This window comes from Trachypithecus francoisi, unplaced genomic scaffold, assembly GCF_009764315.1.
Source record: "Trachypithecus francoisi isolate TF-2019V2 unplaced genomic scaffold, Tfra_2.0 Lachesis_group8, whole genome shotgun sequence".
NCBI lineage: Eukaryota > Metazoa > Chordata > Mammalia > Primates > Cercopithecidae > Trachypithecus > Trachypithecus francoisi.
In genome coordinates, this window is record NW_022681473.1 from 95,206,400 (window position 1) to 95,227,181 (window position 20,782).

At 36.1% G+C, this 20,782-nt stretch overlaps 2 protein-coding genes across 4 annotated transcripts; both read right to left on the reverse strand.

Annotated features, from left to right (window-relative positions):
- Window positions 1-4,169: 4,169 nt before the first annotated feature.
- LOC117080362 (caspase-1-like) lies at window positions 4,170-13,044 on the reverse strand. Of its 3 annotated transcripts, none has more exons than XM_033205351.1 (3): window positions 10,424-13,044; window positions 5,368-5,602; window positions 4,170-4,974 (listed from the first exon to the last, which is right to left on the reverse strand). In XM_033205351.1, the coding sequence occupies exons 2-3, from the start codon at window positions 5,597-5,599 to the stop codon at window positions 4,733-4,735; spliced, it is 474 nt and encodes a 157-aa protein (XP_033061242.1). In that variant the 5' UTR covers window positions 5,600-5,602; window positions 10,424-13,044; the 3' UTR covers window positions 4,170-4,732. The 3 variants fall into 3 exon arrangements, with proteins under 3 accessions (XP_033061242.1, XP_033061241.1, XP_033061240.1); XM_033205350.1 differs by lacking the exon at window positions 10,424-13,044 and adding an exon at window positions 6,032-10,412; XM_033205349.1 differs by lacking the exon at window positions 10,424-13,044 and having other exon boundaries at window positions 5,368-10,412.
- A 5,432-nt stretch (window positions 13,045-18,476) lies between these two features.
- Window positions 18,477-20,199, reverse strand: LOC117080364 (caspase recruitment domain-containing protein 17). The gene is made up of 2 exons (XM_033205352.1): window positions 19,853-20,199; window positions 18,477-18,754 (listed from the first exon to the last, which is right to left on the reverse strand). Exons 1-2 carry the CDS (start codon window positions 20,106-20,108, stop codon window positions 18,696-18,698), a joined length of 315 nt encoding a protein of 104 aa, XP_033061243.1. The 5' UTR covers window positions 20,109-20,199; the 3' UTR covers window positions 18,477-18,695.
- Window positions 20,200-20,782: the final 583 nt, after the last annotated feature.

Here is a 20,782-nt window from a genome sequence, read left to right on the forward strand (position 1 = left end):
TTTTCTCTTTTCATGGCCCCCAAACCTTCTTCTATTCATCCTTTTCTTCTCCTGATCGGTTGTATCTCAGCTTTTCTAAAACACATGTCCTGAATGAGTAAAATTTAACTAGGCTCCTTGCATTTTCCCTAAGAATTAACCAAATAGTTTATATTTCATTGTTTGTTTTTTTCATTTCAATTGTTTTTTTTTTTTAGATTCAGGGGTACACAGGCAGGTATGTTAAAAGAGTGTATTATGTGATGCTGAGGTTTGGGGTATGATTTAACCCTTCACCGAGGTAGTGAGAATAGCACCCAGTATGTAGTTTTTCAGCTCTTGCCCACCTCCTTCACTCCTTCCTCTAGTAGCTCCCTGTGTCTATTATTTCCATCTTTATGTCCATACATGCCTACTATTTAGCTACCACTTATAAGTCAGATCATGTGGTACTTGGTTTTCTGTTTCTGTGTTAATTTGCTTATGGTAATGGGCTCCAGTTGCATCCATGTTGCTGCAAAGAACAAGATTTGCATTTATATGTCTATGTACTATTCCATGGTAGATATGTAACACAATTCAATTTTTTTTTTTTTCCAATCCACTACTGATGGGTACCTGGGTTGATTCTATGATTTTGCTGTGGTGGATAGTGCTGTGACAAACATCTGAAAGCATGTGTCTTATTGATAGTACAGCACATTTTCCTTTGGGAATTTAGCCAGTAATGGGATTGCTTGATTACATGATAGTTCTGTTTTTAGTTCTTTGGTAAATCTCCAAACTCCTTTTCACAAAGATGCAGTCACCACAGTCCTGGACTTCAAGCTACTCAAGTCTACAGTAACCCCACAGCATGGTAATGGTACAAAAAACAGACACGTAGACCAATGGAACAGAATAGAGAACTACAAAGTAATACCACATACCTATAACCAACTGATATTTAGCAAAGCCAAAAACAACAATGAAAAAGAAATGAGGAAATGATCATCTATTCAATAAATGTATTTTCTGTTTAAACTATGCTGAGGAATTATGATGGTGTCTTCCCCTCCACATCTCCCTGTCATCTTACCCTTTGATTGGACATCTTTCTGAAGAAATCTCTTTACCCCCAGGAATGCTTTCCTTCCATTGCCTAAGATTGCCTTAACAGTTAATTTCTACTGAGGTTGACAATTCACTTCTGCTTGTTGATATTCTCTGAGCAAAGATTGATCACAGATGTAGTCTCAGGTTGTAGTAGAAGATGCATGATAACACAGAAAACAGTTAATAAAAGGCAAAAAAAAAAAAAAAAGAAAGAAACTGTAATTTGTTCAACTATAATGGTTTTTAAAAGGTCAAATATTCACTTTGATTTAATAGGTTAGAGATTAGAAAAGGCTCATATTTGCAAGTGAAACGGTAGTTCTTCCAGTCCTCTCTAAATCTTAACATCCCTGAGTGAATTATTTCACCCCAAACTTGTTTTATCTGCACCATGCAGGGATTTCACTGTGCACACCATGCATCCTAGAGTTTCTTCAGGGTGTCATGCACCATCTGCCAAGTGCTTCATTTTTGATGGCCGTCTTACCTTTTCAAGGAGTCCGTGAACTACTGAGGGTCTTGAGTTAATTCAAAATTTACTTTCTCTCTCTTAAATACCTTAACAAAGGGTAGAAATATGCAGGTTCTGTTAATGGATATGTCAGTAGTAAACTGTGGGATTTGAGAAGGGTTCCTTATTAAACTGTACTGTCGCTGTCATAACTGTCTGTCTTCTCCCCATCTCTCCTGCTGAGCTCTAAATTTTTTGAAGTCGGGTATCTATGGTAATTTGTATCTGCACCTGTAAAAGCAGAAAGCACAGAAAATGGTTTTTTGAATGAAAAAATCGTGCCGATGGCCAGTTCAGGTCTCATGAATGAAGTCTAACATTCTAAATTCAACATTCCCTCTGATTTCCAACCCCATTTCTCCAGTGTGGAAGAAAACTGATGACACATTTTTATTTTTATACCAGATTTATTACAATGTTGAAAAAGACTATTAGTAAAAAGACATAAGTCCAAAATCCATTACAGAATGAAGAAACTTTTGGTTTCCTATGGGAAAAAGAAAAACATGAAAGAGAATTTTGCTAAAAGAAATGTAAGTTATAAAGTTTTACCACCAATGGGAACATACACAATCTTAAAAGGAAAGGCCACATGCCATTCTAAAATATTACCCTGCTGAGGTGAAGAGAAGAAACATTTAAAAGTCAGCCTTCATAGACTTATGGCCACTTCTAGGTCAGTATCAGCTGACCCTCAGGGTCTAAAAGAAAAACTTTGGGAAAAGAGCAACGTGCTCTACACTGACAAGAAGAAAGGCATTACTTCAGTATTTTCTGTATATTATACCACGGATTGATGATCCCTTATCCAAAATGCATGCTACCAGAAGTATTTCGAATTACAGATATTTTGGTATATTTGGAATATCTGCATTATACTAACTGGTTTAGCATCCTTAATCCAAAAACCTAAAATTTGAAATGATTCTATAGCATTTCCTTTGAATATCATGTGGGCACTCACACAGTTTTGGATTTTAGAGGATTTCAAATTTCAAATTTTTGGATTAAAAATTCTCAGCCTGTAGACCCAGACTTCTTGACTAAAATGGACATTCAGTACACTTTCCTCAATCTTCCCACACTCCCGACATACCTGTGCACAGACATTCATACAATTTCCTTATTTTAAAGTCCTGGGAAGAGGTAGAAATATCTTGTCAAAGTCACTCTTTCAGTGCTGGGCATCTGTGCTTTATCATCTGGCTGCTCAAATGAAAGTCGAACCTAAAAGAGAAAGGAAAATCTGAAGACCTCTTTTTCTGAAAAGTTTGATGACTCATGCCAAAAAGACTACAACAAATATAGCAAAATAAGTGAAGAAAACAAAAAGTACTTGTATCTGCAACAAGTATAGCCATGTGCTTATCTAAGCATTGAATGACCCTCTTTGGGACTTTTTAAATCTGTGGTTGGATCTAATAGCCATGAGGGACACAGGCAAATTAGAGTCCACTCATTTGTCTCTGCAGGGCAGGAGGAAGGTGAAACTAAATCTTTGTTTTATTGATGCTATGAGTCTTAACAGATTGGATCTGACTCCCGGCTTGTTCGCTCTGCAAGGAACTGTAAAACTCTTTTGAAAATAAGGATATTATTGGAAGATACACATATCTGGACCTGCTTTCTATGCTTCCAATTGCAATAGCCAAGCATTCAGGGAAGTAGAGTGAAAATAGCATCCACTAGAGCCCTACCTTGCGCAAAATTTCTTATACATCACAGGAACAGGCATATTCTTGCAAATGTTCAATGAGTCTCATAGTAAAAACAGAGCCCTTTGTGGGATGTCTCCAAGAAACACTATCTGTTGATAAAGCACATTTCAAATCTCAAGACTAGATCTTGCCTGAAGAAAGAAAAGAAACCCTAGTACTTCTGCTCCAGGTAAGGCGTGTTGTGGAATTCATCTATTTTCCATATACTTCATTGTAATTTTTAGTGAATGCTTTCGAGGTGCAGTGAGTATATTTTTACTGATTCTCTAGAGTGCAGTATATGGTGTAGGTATTAACGTGGCATAGTCCCTGAGTTCAAACAGTTGTAAACTTACTAGAGAGTTAGAAAAAGGCAGAATGGGGTAAAGGAAAGGAATTGGGATTTGGAGAAGAGCTATATACAGAGCTGTAGAGAGAACTGTGAATATCATGTGGAATGCTGGTACCAAAGGATATTAAAGAACAGTTAGATTTAATGTTAAATTCTACTATATGTACTCAGGTTGGAAATGTATGTTTTTTTCTGTGTCTCATTGTTTTTGATCATTGAAAAAGTATTATTGAGGTCTACATCAGGATATGTTCAAAACAATATAGAACCAAGCTTCTTCCGATAGAAGGTATCTCATTGTACAAAATATTTTAGAAAATTTAACCACTTGAGCAGATGCAGCGCCTTTGGGCCAGAGGCAACCAAGAGAATGTGAGTCCTCTCAGGAAACTGCCATACAAGATGGCTGAAAGCATTCAAGTGATTTTTATTTAAACTTTGTTAAGAAAAGTAACAGAATTAAGTTACAAAATAAAAACATTTAAATAATACAGTTCTTAATGTGTACTTCATTCTGTGTCATGTGCAATATTTCATGCATATTAATTTATTTAATCCATAGAAAAATGATATTTATATTCATATGTATTAGTGAGCAATTCAAGGAAAGTCCAGGGAGGAACTAGTGGATCTAGTTTACAAAGTAGTAAATGACTAGATCAATCAATAAGATCAAGATTCTTACTGCAAAGCATACCCTTAAAATAATGCGTATATATTCTGCTTTACATACTTCATGCTTCTAGGTAAAACCCACTTTAATTTAGGGGTCCAAAGTGCCTTGCTTGCTGTTCTACTTTTCTGAACCCTGCTCCTATCCTTCTCCTATGAATACTTGATGTCGGGCCCAATTGGTCCCTTGAATGATCTCAACATGGTGGACCTTTTCTATGCAGAGTCAGATTCTAATGTATTACAGCACAGATCGTCTTCCATTTAATTCTCTGTTATTGCTCAGAGTTCTAAAATATTTTGCAACATTGATGAGCTTATGAATTACCAACTCAGTAAAAAGATATGCTTACTTGCTCTCTGTGGATAAAGGGAATTGTGTGTATAACTTGGAACAAAGCTGAAGTTTGTGTTCAAAAATTTTATCTAACGTTTCACACAGGTATCTAGCCTATACTGGGTGGTTGTGAGTTTTTGCATTGATAACCCCCACAAAGATGTTCTGTATACAAGAAACTTTTTACCTGATGTAGAAGAGTAGAAAGCAATAAAATCCTTTTCTATGTGGGCTTTCTTAATAGCATCATCCTCAAAATCTCCTGGAGTTGGTAAAGATATATTTTCGGAGGCTCGTACTGAATCTGTTACCAACACTACACCATATTTATCTTGAAAGACAAAATTTGGTTTGTTACTATTACCAATGACTGAGAGGACAATGTTCTCCTCTTAGCCTCTTTTCAATCATATTTATCAATGTATTTGCTCTGTCATTAATTCACACGCACATACACACATACATCCAAGTAACAATCTTTTCTAATTCTTATTTCTTCTAACCCTCAAACAAATTTTAAAAACAAGCAAACATCAAAGTCTCAGGATTGAAAATAAAACAGATATCTACCAACCAGTCATAAAATTCACAGAAGCCACAAGATGAGTGCTGACAATATGTGTTCTTTGACACTAAAAAACAGACATAAACTGAAAATTCCTGGATGCATACAGATGAGGACAGTATTCGAATGTCTGGTGTTCTCAAAGACCTCAGCACTCACCATCACGGCAGGCCTGGATGATGATCACCTTCGGTTTGTCCTTCAAACTTGGGCAGTTCTTGGTATTCAACATTTTAAAGAGTTCATTGAGTTGTAATACATCAGGAACTTGCCCAGAGTATTTCTTCCCACAAATGCCTTCTCGAATACCATGAGACATGAACACCAGGAAGGTGCTGTCAGAGGTCTTGTGCTCTTGGCGGCGAGAAAATGCCTCCAGCTCTGTAGTCATATCCTGAAAGAAACCATACTGCTGATTTTGGACTATGTGATTAACTCTCACGGTGCCTTGGAAACTCAATAAATAAATACTTAAGGATTTCTTAAGGAATTCCATGACAAACAATGGGGTGCCAAAAAACCTTTCAGTCTTAATTTTGAGAAAAGTGAAGGAAGGTGCCATAGGAAGTCTTTCAGAGTCATCTTGTAGAGAGAACGTGGCATTACTGAGTTTAAAAAAAAATTCACCACTAAGTTAAATGAGGCTCGTGCTGAATGACTCTGATGTTTCAAGAGAGCATGTAGCATACAGCACCCTCCCATGGGAAGTTTATATTTTAGATAATCAAAAGATTATATTCCTTGGTCCTACAACCAAGCTTTCTAATATTATTTAGTTACACAAAGGGCGTGACCATTGTCTCTATGGTATAATAGACCTTACCGAAGTAGTGAGATTTCTTTTCACATCCACCTTGTACCCCAGATTTTGTAGCAGCATTGTTATGCCTATGATGTCAACCTCAGCTCCCACTCTTTTAGAAAGACTGTCAAACTCTTCATTGCAGATAATGAGAGCAAGACATGTGTGACTTGACTTGTCCGTTATTGGATAAATCTGTAGGAAATGCAGTTTGGATGAGTAGCCTTATTCTCTGTAATTTAATATTCACCTGGTAAGTTTATGACCGTTTTCCCTCTCTTAGACCTATCAGGATACCAAATCCCATGGACTATGCGTTGAAAATGCGGAACAGAATTGAGTGCTACTTGGAGAGTAGGCATAGAAACTGCAAAGGCCCAGGTGGCAGGTGAGCTACTGACTTCATTGTTCTTGATAGGTAGGATTTTGAAAAATGCACAAGCGCTAAAGCAAGAATGACTGAATTCTAAAACTGGTTGTCCAATTTCTCACTGTTTTTTTTTTTTTTTGGGCAAAATATTTAACAACCCCATGTCTCAGCTTCTAGATCTCCAAGATGGATTATTTTAAGGTTACACATTATGTATTATCATGTCCAAATGCTTAGAACACTGCCCACTCTTAGTGACCATTCTATAGTTACCATTGTTGATGTTATTTACACAGGAATTGGATCCAATTTGGAACTCTTTCTATAAACCTGGGATTCTAAGATACAGGTTTTTTGTTTTTGTTTTTGTTTTTTATGTAAGGAAGCAGAAGTATGATTCTCCATTGAGAACAACTCTATTAAAAAGCCACTGCATTTCATAATTGCCTCAAGTATATCTTTCACCCCACTCTAACCTTGTGTTCTGAGCATGGCACCTCTGTTGACTCTTCTTTCTATATTCTTTTAGCTTCGTCTAGGGAGCAAAGCTTGACGCTTCTTCCTGAGCCTGAGGATGTAGGCATAGCAGGGTTGCTCCACACTGGCACTGCCTGAGGAGCTCCAAGAGTCAAAGAACATCATGAACATTGGCATCTCTCTTTGTTCCACTTTGTGTTTCTTGCAGCCTCATCTAAGGATGAAGCCACAAAAGTGGAAATGCATTCTTAGGAAGACAATCCTGATCTTTCACCGCTGAGTAATTTCACTGCTAATGGAATACTTTCCAGCCAGAAATTTCCAGGTGTGCAATACAGGGATCTCCTTTCATATTTCAGGATCAGTAATTTCACAAGTATTTTAGAAAAAAATGTAGAAAGAAAGCTTTTCAAGGCCATGCATGAAAAAATGCTCAGAAAACAATCAAATGTGTGAGATAAAATAGTTAGAATATAAATTTATTTCAAAAGATTTGAACCATAGAATAAAATTTAATAGGAGGAGGTCTTAATTAAATCACCAAAAAATTTTAAGAGATATGATTATCTTTTTATTTATTTGCTTAATCGACATGGTAGTAAGCACTAGGAATATTTTTTAATGAACATTTGTTCTGTCCTGCAGGATCTCTTCCTACTATGCATACGTATGGAAGGAGGAGATTATTAAATATTCAAACTAGAATGATAAATGCTAAAATCAAGGTGCACACTAGATGAATTCATAGCACTAAACATTCATTGCACAGACATAGTAGGAAATGTTTTCACAGAGTTCATGTGGAAAAATCCTTGAGGCTTTTATTTCATCACAGTTTCAACACCAACCAACAATGTGATGCACTTGTTAAAGAAGTTAATGTAATCTTTGTTTCAAGACAGAAATAAGTTTTCTAGATTTCTAGAGTGTCTTTCAGAAAACATTAACTCAAGAAAATAATATTTAATTTGAAAACAAGCTTGAGAAACTGTTATACAATCAGTTAGATAAATAAAGGCAGCATGAAGTGTGGTGACATGGGCAAGAAATAATTGGAATGGATATATTGGAGAAAACTATAAAATAATAATTTCATACAAGAAATGTTTTGTTTCTTCATAAACAAGAATGAAAACTATATAAAAAAACTAAGTAGAAATATATGGGTTATTTCTGAGGCAATTTTCTTAGTGAAAATACAGTATTTGGATATATAGTGAGTATCCCATGCTGTAAAATATTTAGGAAAACATTCATGAGTTAATCAACCTTAATACATTCAATAGAGTAATATCTGAACTTGATTTAAAAAATTTGCATTCTTAGCTTCCAAATTGCTTTTAAAAATATGTTTGTTTGTTTTTTTTATTTTAAGAGGCCCCTTGATGAATAGGGGTTTTTTAATGAAATAGAAGTAGAAACAGAGATACAGTTCCAAATTTGGGAGAAGAATGCATAACACTTGGCCATGGCTTGAATATTGGAGGTGCTTGACATGAAAGGGGCCAAAATGAGTTTCAATTTCCTGCTTTGAACAACTAGTGATGGTGACACCAACAACTGAGTGACACAGAAAGAACATACTTCAAAATAATAAAAGTCATATACTACAGATCTACAGCTAGTTTTATACTTAGTGGGGAAAAACTAAAAGGCTCTCCTCTAAGATCAGGATGTCCACTTTCAACACTGTTGTCCGACATACTGTTGGAAGTCCTAGGCAGAGCAATTAGACAAGATAAAGAAATAAAGTGCATCCAGATTGAAAAGGAAGAAGTCAAATTATACTTGTTTGCAGATTATGTGATTTTATATATGAAAAATCCTAAAGATGCCATAAAAAACTCTTAAACCTGATACACTAATTCAGACACATTGCAAGATACAAAAATTAATGTACAAAATTTAGTAGCATTTCTATATGTCAATGGTAAGCAATCTGAAAAAGAAATCAAGAAAATAATTCCATATACAATAGCTAGAAGTAAAATTAAAAACCAAGGAATTACATCAACCAAAGAAATAGAAGACCCTTGCAATGAAAACTATAAAACATTAACGTAAGACATTGAAGAGGATGCAAAAAATTTTTAAATTGTTTATGTATTGGAAGAGTCAATACTGTTAACATGTCTCTACTACATAAAGCAATTGATAGATTCAATGCAGTCCTTATAAAGATACCATTGGCATTCTTCACAGAAATAATAAAACAAAAAGAAATCCTAAAATGTATATAGAACCACAAAAGATCTAAAATAGCCAAAGGTACCCGGAGGAAAAAGAACAAAACTGTAAGAATCACATTACCTGACTTTAAATTACACTGTAGAGCTGTAGTTATCAAAATGGCATAGTACTGGTATAAAAACAGACACATAAATCAATAGAACAGATTACAAAACCCAGAGATAATCCATACATCTACAGTGAACTCATTTTTGACAACGGTGCTAAGAACATAAATACATTGGTAAGAGGACAGTCTCTTTAATAAATGGTACTGAAAATAAACTGGATATCCATATGCAAAAGAATGAACCTAGACCACCTACCTCCTGTCATATACAAAAATCATAACAAAATGAATCAAAGACTTAAATCAAAGACCTCAAACTATGGAACTCTTACAAAAAATGGAGAAACTCTCCAGTCCTTTGGGTTGGGCAAAGATTTTTTGAGCAACACTCCAGAAGCATGAGCAACCAAAATAAAAATGGACAAATGGGATTACATCAAGTTAAAAAGCTGCACAGCAAAGGAAACAATTAACAAAGTAAAGAAAAAACCCACAGAATGAGCAAAAAAGTTGCAAACTATCCAACTGATAAGGGATTACAAACCAGAATACATAAGGAGCTCAAATAATTCTGTAGGAGAAAATTTTAATCATCTGATTTAAAAATGGACAAAAGATCTGAATAGACATTTCTGAAAGGAGTACATACAAATGCCAAACAGGTATATGAAAAGGTGCACAACATTATTATTAGGGAAATGCAAATCAAACTTATTTGTGGGAGCTAAAGTTTCAAGTATTTGAACTCAACGAAACAGAGAGTTGAAGAATTATTTCCAGAGGCTGGGAAGCATTTTGTGGTGTGGGGGAATTTCGAGAATGTTAATGGGCACAGAAACAGAATAATCACATTGGGTACACACAGACATACAACTGGGCACAATGAACACTGGGGTCAATAAGACGGAGTATGGAGGTAGAGGGTCAAGGGTCAAAAAACTGACTATTGTGTACTATGCTCACAACTTGGATGAGAGGAACAATTGTCACCAAAATCACAGTATCATGCAATATACCTAGTTCACAAACGTGCACATGTATCCCTTGAAGCAAAATAAAAGTCGGAATTATATTTAAAAAATCAATATCAGTAGGAGATACTCTTACAGTTTAATGGAATGAAGACATTTAAACTAGCAATTACTGGGGACTTTCCATGTCTCTTTTTGATTAAAAAAAATGGGAGGTAATAGGAAAGAATGTAGATATCGGAGGATTTCAGATTTTGAAATTTTGGATGAAGAGTAACATATTTAGAACTAGACACCTTGACCAGAATGGAGCTTCAGTACTTCTCTCCAACTTCTTGAAATCCCAAACACAAATATACAGACATTTGCCCACAGACATTCATACAACCTACTTCTTTTAATGTCCTAGGAAGAGATAGAAACATCTTGTCAATGTCACTCAGTGATGAGCATCTGTGCCCTACCATCTGGAAGCTCAAATGAAAATCGGACCTAAAAAGAGAAAGTCTGTGGACCTTTTGTGATGTAAAATCTTAAACCAGAAAAACTGCAACAAATACAGCAAAAGAAATGACAAAAACAAAAAGTATTGGCACCTGCAACAGTTTAAACTGTGCTGAGGAATCATGATGCTGCCTCCCCTCTACATCACCCTGTAATCTTACCCTTTGATTGGAGAGGGTTCTGAAGGAATCCCCTTACTCCCTGGAATGCTTTCCTTCAACTGCTTAAGATTGCCTTAACAGTTAATTTTTACTGAGAGTGACAATTTACTTCTACTTTTTGATATTCTCTGAGCAAAGACTGATCACAGATGTAGTTTTAGGTTGTAGTAAAACATTCACGGTAGTACAGAAAATATATGTCCAGACAAACAGTTAATAAAAGGCCAAAAAAAGGGGGGGATTGTAATGTGTTCAACTATAAAGGTTTTTAAAGGGTCAGATATTCACTTTGATTTAACAGGATAAAGATTAGAAAAGGCTCATATCTGCAGGTGAAAGTGTAGTTCTTCCAATCCTTCCTAAATCTTGACATCCCTGAGTGAGTGACTTCACCCCAAACTCATTTTCTCTACACAATGCAGGGACTTCACTGTGCACACCATGCATCCTAGAGTTTCTTCAGGGTGTCATGCACCATCTGCCAAATGTTTCATTTCTGATGGCCGTCTTACCTTTTCAAGAAGTCTGTGAACTACTGAGGGTCTAGAGTTAATTCAAAATTTATTTTCTCTCTCTTAAATACTTTAACAAAGAGTAGAAATCTGCAGGTTCTCTTCATGGATTTGTCAGCAGTAAACTGTGGGATTTGGGAAAAGCCCCTTATCACACTGCAGTGTCACTGTCATAACTATTCGTCTTCTGTCCATGTCTCCTGCTGAGCTCTAAATTTTTTGAAGTCCGGTACCTGTGGTAATTTTTATCTGCATCCCTAATTTGTAATTTGTGTCTGCAACCCAGCAGCAAATGGTATTTTGAATGGAAAAATGGTGCCAATAGCCAGTTCAGGTCTTATGGATTAAGTCTAACATTCTAAACTCAGTACTTCCTTTGATTTCCAACCCTTGTTTCTCCAATGTGGAATAAAACTGAGGACACATTTTTACTTTTATATCAGATTTATGAAAATGTTCAAAGAAGTCTATTTTTAAGCAGATATAATTCCAAAAACCATTACAGAATGAAGGAACTCTTGGTTTCCTATGGGAAAAAAAAAAAACATAAAAGAGAATATTGCTAAAAGAAATGTAAGTTATAAAGGTATACCACCAATAGGAACATATGCAATCTTAAAAGGAAAGGCCACATACTATTTTAAAATCTTATCCTGCTGAGGTCAAGGGGAGAAACATCTAAGAGTCAGCCTTCATAGACTTATGGCCACTTCTAAGTGACCCTCAGAAAGGGTCTAAAAGAAAAAAAGAAAAACGTTAGGAGAAGAGCAACATGCTCTGCACTGACCAGAAGAAAGGCATTACTTCAGTATTTTCTGTATATTACGCTATGGCTTGATTATCCCTTACCCAAAATGCATGCTACCTGAAGTAGTTTGAATTATAGAGATTTTTGTATATTGGAATGTCTGCATTATAATTACTAGCTTAGCATCCTTATTCCGAAAAACTAAAATTTGAAATGCTTCCATAAGCATTTCCTTTGAATATCATGTGGGCACTCACACAGTTTGGGATTTTAGAACATTTCAAAATTCAAATTTTTGGATTAAAAATTCTCAACCTGTAGACCTAGAGTCCTTGACTAAAATGGACTTTCAGTACACTTTCCTCAACCTTCCCACACTCCTGACCATATACACGTAACTCTCTAGAGACATTCATACAGCTTCCTTATTTTAATGTCCTGGGAAGAGGTAGAAACATCTTGTTGAAGTAACCCTTTCAGTGCTGGGCATCTGTGCTTTATCATCTGGCTGCTCAAATGGAAGTTGAACCTAAGACAGAAAGGACAGTCCGCAGACCTGTTTTTCTGAAAAGATTATTGACTTGTGCCAAAAAGACTACAACAAATACAGTAAAGTAAGTTACGAAAACAAAAAGAACTTGTATCTGCAACAAGTATAGCCATGTGGTTACCTAAGCACTGAATCACTGTCCTCGGGGCTTTTTAAATCTGTGGTTGGATCTAATACCCATGAGAGACAGAGGGAAATTAGAGTCCATTCATTTGTCTCTGCAGGGCAGGAGATGGGTGAAACTAAATGATTGTTTTATTGAGGCTGTTGGTCTTAACAGATTGGATCTGGCTCCCAGGCTTGTTCACTCTCCAAAGAACTTCAAAACTTTTTCGGAAAGAAGGGCATTATTGGAAGATAAACATGTCTGGATCTACTTTCTATGCTTCCAATTGAAATAGGCAAGCATTCGGGGAAGTCGAGTGAAAATAGCACCCACTAGAGCCCTACCTGTGGAAAATTTCCTCCACATCACAAGAACGGGCATATTCTTGAAGATGTTCAATCAGTCTCATAATAAAAACAGCGCTTTGCAGGATGTCTTCAACAAACATTATCTGTTGATAAAGCACATGTTAAATCTCAAGATTGACTCTTGCCTGAAGAACGACAAGAAACCCTAGTATTTCTGCTCTAGGCCTATTTTGGAATTCATCTATTTTCCATACACTTCATTGTATTTTTCAGTGAATACATTCGAAGTTCAGTGAGTATATTTTTACTGATCCTCTAAAGGGTGCTGTATATGGTGCAGGTATTAACGTCACATAGTCCCAGAGTTACAGTCATAAATTTAGTAGAGAGTTAGAAAAAGGCAGAATGTGGTAAAGAGAAGGATTTGGGATTTTAGAAAGAAATATCTAAATGTGCATCCCCAACGTGGTGTTACTGACTGTGATTTAAGTTAATTGTCCATTCTGATATGTAATAGACTCAGCTATACAGGGAATGGTAACAATTTCATACACAGGAGATATCTGAGTCTACACTAGTGTCTGAGCTAACTAAGGGTATGTAATACTCAGTCTATACAGGGTAATTATGTTAACAAATTCTCAATTTATGTACTTCACATAAAATTTTAATTAAAATTTAATAACATTGACAGTAAGATATTTACACACAAAGAGTTAACCATAAAAATCATAAAACAGAACAAAAGTAGAAATCTAGGACAAGTCAATAAAAGGATGATAACATCATAATGGAGATAAGAAGTTTTTATGAAGAAGAGAAATATTAAAGAAAACATTATTAATTTATTACATGGTAGACACAGAAATAATGAAGACGTGAAAATTATACAAAAGAAGGAGTAAGAGAAAAGCAGTAGCAATAGCTCTATGTATAATCACAAACACATTGTTTAATGACACATTTCAGCCAATTATAATGGTCATAAAGTGTATATTAATAATAAAATTCTATTTAGAACCACAGTTATCTTAGTTAAATGAAGCAGGTAAGAGAGGGTGGAGACAGGTGTCTCTGCAAATATTTTGTGAAATTAAGGAAGTAGATAGTTATTTTTCCTCAGGAGAGCACTATGATATAGTTGGGATTTGCACAGTAGAATGTGGAGCTAGGCTTAATATGGGAGTTATAAACAACTAAATTGGAGTTTCTGACAGTCAGATGGAAAGGAGGAGTAAGGAAAGTGAAATAAAAGAAAAACACAGAAATCAGAAAGATTGATGATGAGAAGCCAGGGGCTTACAAAGAGCTATGTAGAGAGCCATGAATGTCATGTGGAAGGCTGGGACAAAAGGATATTAAAGAACAGTTCTGTCTAATGTTATAGTCTACTCTATGTACTCAGGCTGGAAATGTATTTTTTGTGTGTTTGTCTTGTCATTGTTTTTGATCACTGAAAAAAATATTGAGTCCTACATCAGGGCATGTTTAAGGCAATATTGAACCAAACTTCTTAAAGAAGATGTCTCATAGTACAAATTATTTTCGAAAATTTAACTACTTGACCAGAGGCAGGGCCTTTGGGCCAGAGGTGAGCAACACAATGCGAGTCCTCTCAGGAAACTGCCATACACGGTGGATAAAAGCATTCAAGTCATTTTTATTTAAAACTTGCTAAGAAAAGGAACTGGATTAAGTTCTAAAATAAAAACATTTTAAATAATACCAGTTCTTTAATGTGTACTTCTTTCTGTCATGTGCAATATTTCGCATATATTAATTTATTTAATCATTAAAAAGTGATAATTATATTCATATATATTAGTGAGCAATTCAAGGAAAGCCCTGGGAGGAACTAGTGGAGCTAGTTTACAAAGTACTAAATGACTAGGTAAGTCAAGAATAGCAAGATTCTTACTGCAAAGCATACATTTAGAATAATGCGTATGTATTCTGCTTTATATACTTCATGCTTCTAGGTAAAACCCACTTTAATTTAGGGGCCCAAAGTGCCCCGCTTGCTGTTCTACTTTTCTGAACCCTGCTCCTACCCTTCTCCAATGAATATTTGATGTCGGGCCCATCTTGTTCGTTGAATGATCTCAACATGGCGGACCTTTTCTACGTCGAGTCGGACTCCAAAGCACTACAGCACAGATCGTCTTCCATTTAATAATCTGTTATTGCTCACAGTTCTGAAATATTTTGCAACAGAGTTCATTAATTACTAATTCAGTGAAAAGAAGTGCTTACTTGCTCTTTGCGGATATAGGGAACTGTGTGTGTAACTTGGAACAAAGCTTTAGTTTGTGTTCAAAAATCTTACCTGAAGTTCCACACACGTATCTGCCCTCTAGTGGGTGGTTGTGAGCTTTTCCATTGATAACCCCCACAAAGATGTTCTGTGTACAAGAAACCTGTTACCTGATGTGGAAGAGTAGAAAGCAATAAAATCCTTTTCTATGTGGGCTTTCTTAATAGCATCATCCTCAAAATCTCCTGGAGTTGGTAAAGATATATTTTCAGAGGCCCGCACTGAATCTTTTTCTTAAGAAATTTCATGATAAACAATGGAGTGCCAAAAAAACTTTCAGTCTTAATTTCGAGAAAGGTGGAGGACAGTGTTGTAGAAAGTCATTCAGTTATCTGGTAGAGAGAATGTGGCATTACTGAGAGAAAAAAAATAATGACTTCACATTTAAGTTAAACCAGGCTCGTGCTGAATGACTCTGATATTTCAAGGGAATATGTAGCATCCAGCACCCTTCCATGGCAAGTTTATATTTTAGATTATCAACAGATTACAATTCTTGGTCCTACAATCAAGCTTTCTAATAGTATTTAGTTACACGAAGGGCTTGACCATTGTCTCTATGGTATAATAGACCTTACCGAAGTAGTGAGATTTCTTTTCACATCCATCTTGTACCCCAGATTTTGTAGCAACGTTGCCATGCCTGTGATGTCCACCTCAGCTCCCACTCTTTTAGAAAGACTGTCAAATTCTTCGTTGCAGATAATGAGAGTAAGACGTGTGTGGCTTGACTTGTCCATTATTGGATAAATCTGTAGGAAATGCAGTTTGGATGAGTAGCCTTAGTCTCTGTAATTTAATATTTGCCTGCTAAGTTTATGACCATTTTCCCTTTCTTAGACCTATCAGGATGCCAAATCCCATGGACTATACATTGAAAATGGGGGACGGAATTGAGTGCTACTTGGAGAGTAGGCATAGAAACTGCAAAGGCCCAGATGGCAGGTGAGCTACTGACTTCATTGTTCTTGATAGGTAGGATTTTGAAAAATACACAGGTTCTAAAGCAAGAATGACTGAATTCTAAAACTGATTTCTCTAATTTTTTATTGTTTTTCTTTGGGCAGAATATTTAACAACCCCATGTCTCAGCTTCTAGATCTCTATAATGGATTATTTTTAAGGTTAAACATTATGTATTATCATGTACAAAATGCTTAGAACACTGCCCACTCTTAGTGAACATTCAGTAGCTGCCATTGTTGATGTTATCTATCCAGGAATTGGATCTAATTAGGAACTCTGTCTACAAACCTGGGATTCTAGGATAAAGGATTTTTTTTTTTTTTTTTTTTATGTAAAGGAAGCAGAGGTATGATTCTCCATTGAGGACAACTCTAATAAAAAGCCACTGCATTTCAGAATGACCTCAAATATATCTTTCACCCCACTCTAACCTTGTGTTCTGAGCATGGCACCTCTGTCGACTTTTCTTTCCAAATCCTTTTAGCTTCGTCTAGGGAACAAAGTTTGACACTTCCTTCTGAGCCTGAGGATGTAGGCATAGCAGGCTTGCCCCACACTGGCACTGCCTGAGGAGCTGGAAGAGTCAAAGAACATCATGAACATTGGCATCCCTCTTTGTTCCACTTTGTGTTTCTTACAGCCTCACCTATGGGTGAAGCCACAAAAGTGGAAATGCATTCTTAGGAAGACAATCCTGATCTTTCACTGCTGAGTAATTTCACTGCTAATGGAGTACATTTCCAGTCAGAGATTTCCAGGTGTGCAATACAGGGGTCTCCTTTCATATTTCAGGATCAGTATTTTTACAAGGATTTTAGATTAAAATGTAGAAAGAAAGCTTTTCAAGGCCATGAATGGAAAAAAAACTCTCAGAAAACAATCAAATGTGTGAGATAAAATAATTAGAATATAAATTTATTTCAGAAGATTTGAACCACATAATAAAATTTAATGGGAGGAGGCCTTAATTAAATCTACTAAAAATCTTTAAGAAATATGTTTATCTTTTTATTTATTTACTTAATAGACATGGTAGTAAGCACTAGGAATATTTTGTTAATGAACCTCTGTCCCGTCCTTCAGGATCTCTTCCTACTCTGTATACATATGGAAGAAGGATATATATGGAAGAAGGATACATATGCAAGGAAGATGTATACTATGTATATATATGGAATTAAATATATGAACCAGAATAAATGCTAAAATCAAAGTTCACACTAGATGGATTTATAGCACTTAACATTGACTGCACAGACATATGAGGAAATGTTTTCACAGAGTTTATGTTAGAAAATCCTTGAGGCTTTTATTTCATCACAAGTATAGCACCATCTGACAATGTGATATACTTGTTAAAGAACTTAATGTAATCTTTGTTTCAAGATATAAATGAGTTTTCTAGATTTATGGAGTATCTTTTAGAAACTATTATGTCAAGAAAATAATATTTAATTTTGAAAACTAATTTGAGAAACTGCTATACAATTAGTTAGATAAATAAAGGCAGCATGAAGTGTGTTGACTTGGGGAAGAACTAATTGGAATGGATATATTGGAGAAAACTATAAAATAATAATTTGATAGAATAAATGTTTGGTTTCTTCAGAAAGAAGAATGAAAACAACATAAAAAAACTAAATAGAGGTATATGGGTTATGTTTGAGGTAATTTTTCTTAGTGAAAATACAGTATTTGTTTATATAGTGAGTGTCCCATGCTGTAAAACATTTAAGAAAACATTCATGAGTTAATCAATCTTAATAAATTCAATAGAGTAAAACCTGAACTTGGTAGAAAAATTTGCATTTCTTGCCTCTAAATTGCTTTTAAATATAAGTGTCTTTTATTTTAAGAGGTCCCTTGATGAATAGGGGTTTTTAATGAAATAGAAGAAATAGAAAGACAGTTCCAAATTTGAGAAAAAAAATGCATAAAACTTGGTTGTGGCTTGAATATTGGAGGTGGGTGGAGGAAAGGGGCCAAGATGAGTTTCAAGTTCATGGTTTGAACAACTGGTAATGGTGACACCAACAACCGAGTGACACAAAACTGGACGAGAAGCAGGGTGGAGAAGAATGGAATGTTCAGCTCTGATATTGGTTAGATAAGTTTGTCTCTGGGAGATGTGAGGGAATGTTCCAGTAGGCTTAAATAATGAAGTTTGATACTTATTTGGGTAATCAGGATTTGAGATACAGATTCCAAATTTTAATGTAAACATAGATAGTGCAGCTGTTTGGACAGTTGCTACAAAATCAGAATAGACTACAAAAAGAAAATTACATGATCACTCTATGGGAATTCTCCATAGCCTCTTTAACTGTGGTTCATCCTACAACATCAATGTCACGGAAGCCGGGGTTCAAATAATGCTCTTTCTTTAAAAACAGCATTAACTAGGAAGGAAGTACTAGTTGAGAATCTTCTGTAGTAAGGTGATTTCCAGATGTTGGACCTAGAAAGAGAAGAAGAATATTGAAATAGTCACTTAGTACCTCTGAAAAACTTTACCCTAATGCTTACAACACTCCCCACTAAAGATTCCTCCCACAACCCTGACTGAATGACATTAAACACTGTTCAACATGTTCTTTAATTTAGAGAGTGGTGGGGAGTATAAAATGAAAGAGGCATTGTCAGAAAAATATTACATTTATCACACATAGATGAAAACATAAACTTGTCCCTTATCCGCTTAGACAGGAATAAGCTTCCCCCAACCCTTAGAAAACAAAACAAAACAAAACAAAAAGGCTTTTACTTTGAAAGAACATCTGCCTCTAAAGTGACTTTGGAAAGTACCACAGAGACCAGTGACTAGGAGTCCACCAGAACTCTCATCCTCACCATGTGGTAGGTCCAAGGGATCACCAGAACGGATGAGCTCATTTCCTGAGCACTGTATTGGGCCCTAAGGGGGCCGCAAATGGAGGCAGTCCAGGGCTCACAGCATGATCCCCAGCCTGATAACAGGCAAGTGGGTGACGTTACTCAAAAGAAAATGCAAGGAGGAAACTGGAGGAAAGAGCCAACTTGAAGTCCTTACTTTTCTATAATCATTCAATGTATTCTCTGAGTATATTGCCACTTTTGAAATATAATTTATTCTTCTTGGAGGGCAAAATTTTGGAGAGAAGTTATAAAACATATTTAATTACAGACCTTGGAACTTCATGTCAGACAACTACATAAGTGCCTGGGTACACCCAGGACTCAAAAATGTTAAATCAATCAATAAATATTGTGCCTCGCCAGGAACAGTGAAACATATAGTACGAAGCTTTTTAGATAGTTCTCATGACCTTCTACAAATGAACGACCACATACTCAGAACTGGAAATGAACTTTAATCAGAAGAGGGCCACTGAGGATGAAGGAACAGAAACAAAGGAGAGTCAAGGGACATGCAATAGGGCCCTGCTACAGAAATATTGCCTGAAGGTGGGGATAAGAAAGTTTTCTGCAACTTAACATACATGACTAGTAAAGACATCACATGGTAGTCACAATGACAGGCCCTAGGTGAACTTGAGTGTGAGTCACTGACCCTTACCTGCTGAGAGTCCCAGTGTCCCTGCCAGGTGACTGTCTTCTTCACAAATGCATGTGACACAAATTTGGCATGCCGGAGCCCCTTTCCGAATAACAGAGTCAAGCAAAGCTTGGGCCTTATCCATAACTGTAGCATTTTTACATTTTACTATCTCTATCTCTTCCTGGCTCAGCACCCTTGTCTCGAATAATTCACCCAGTAAGCCATTTATTGTACCTTCACCCAAAGAACGGATTAACAGCTTTCTCTTCTCCATCAGGACTTTGTTTGGAGCACAAAGATTTCTCACATCATGAAAACAGCCTCATATTCCTCTCATGTCATCAACAGAAAGTGATCTCATTTAGATTTCATCAGTGAAATGTTCTCCTCCTCACAGTTGCATAATCCCTTTTCTTACTGTATTGCTGTCCTTGTTTCCCTCAATAGTCCCAATACATGTGCATGCAGTGGCTTGAAGACTGAGTTTACCATTTCTACATTAGTCCCTGGAAAGCAGAGATCATCCTCTTATGTCACATGTTTATTTAACTCTGATTAATAAAGTAATGATTAATAAAGTAATAAAACAGAAATAGCCCATTTCATTTAGGAACCACTGCTGCTAGTACTCCTCCTGTGCCAATTCTGTACTTTCCGTCAGACTTTCAACAGGTAAGTCAGAGTTTAAGATTGCAAAATGACAGCAGGCTACTTCTAAAGCCACAGTTCCTTTCTGGAGTTGCCTTTCTGTTTCTAAAGACTGCAAGCATCTTCTAGTTTCTTCTCTCATCCCTCTCCACCCTCTCCCTCACTTCTGCTCACCAAAAATTCCACAGATACTAATTGTGGCTTCCAGAAGAGCCGACGCCTTCCAAAACTCTTCCCAGGGACCTGTTCTTGGGACAGTAAAAGACTCACCGGCCACGGCTTTTCTCTCCTACCCTTCTT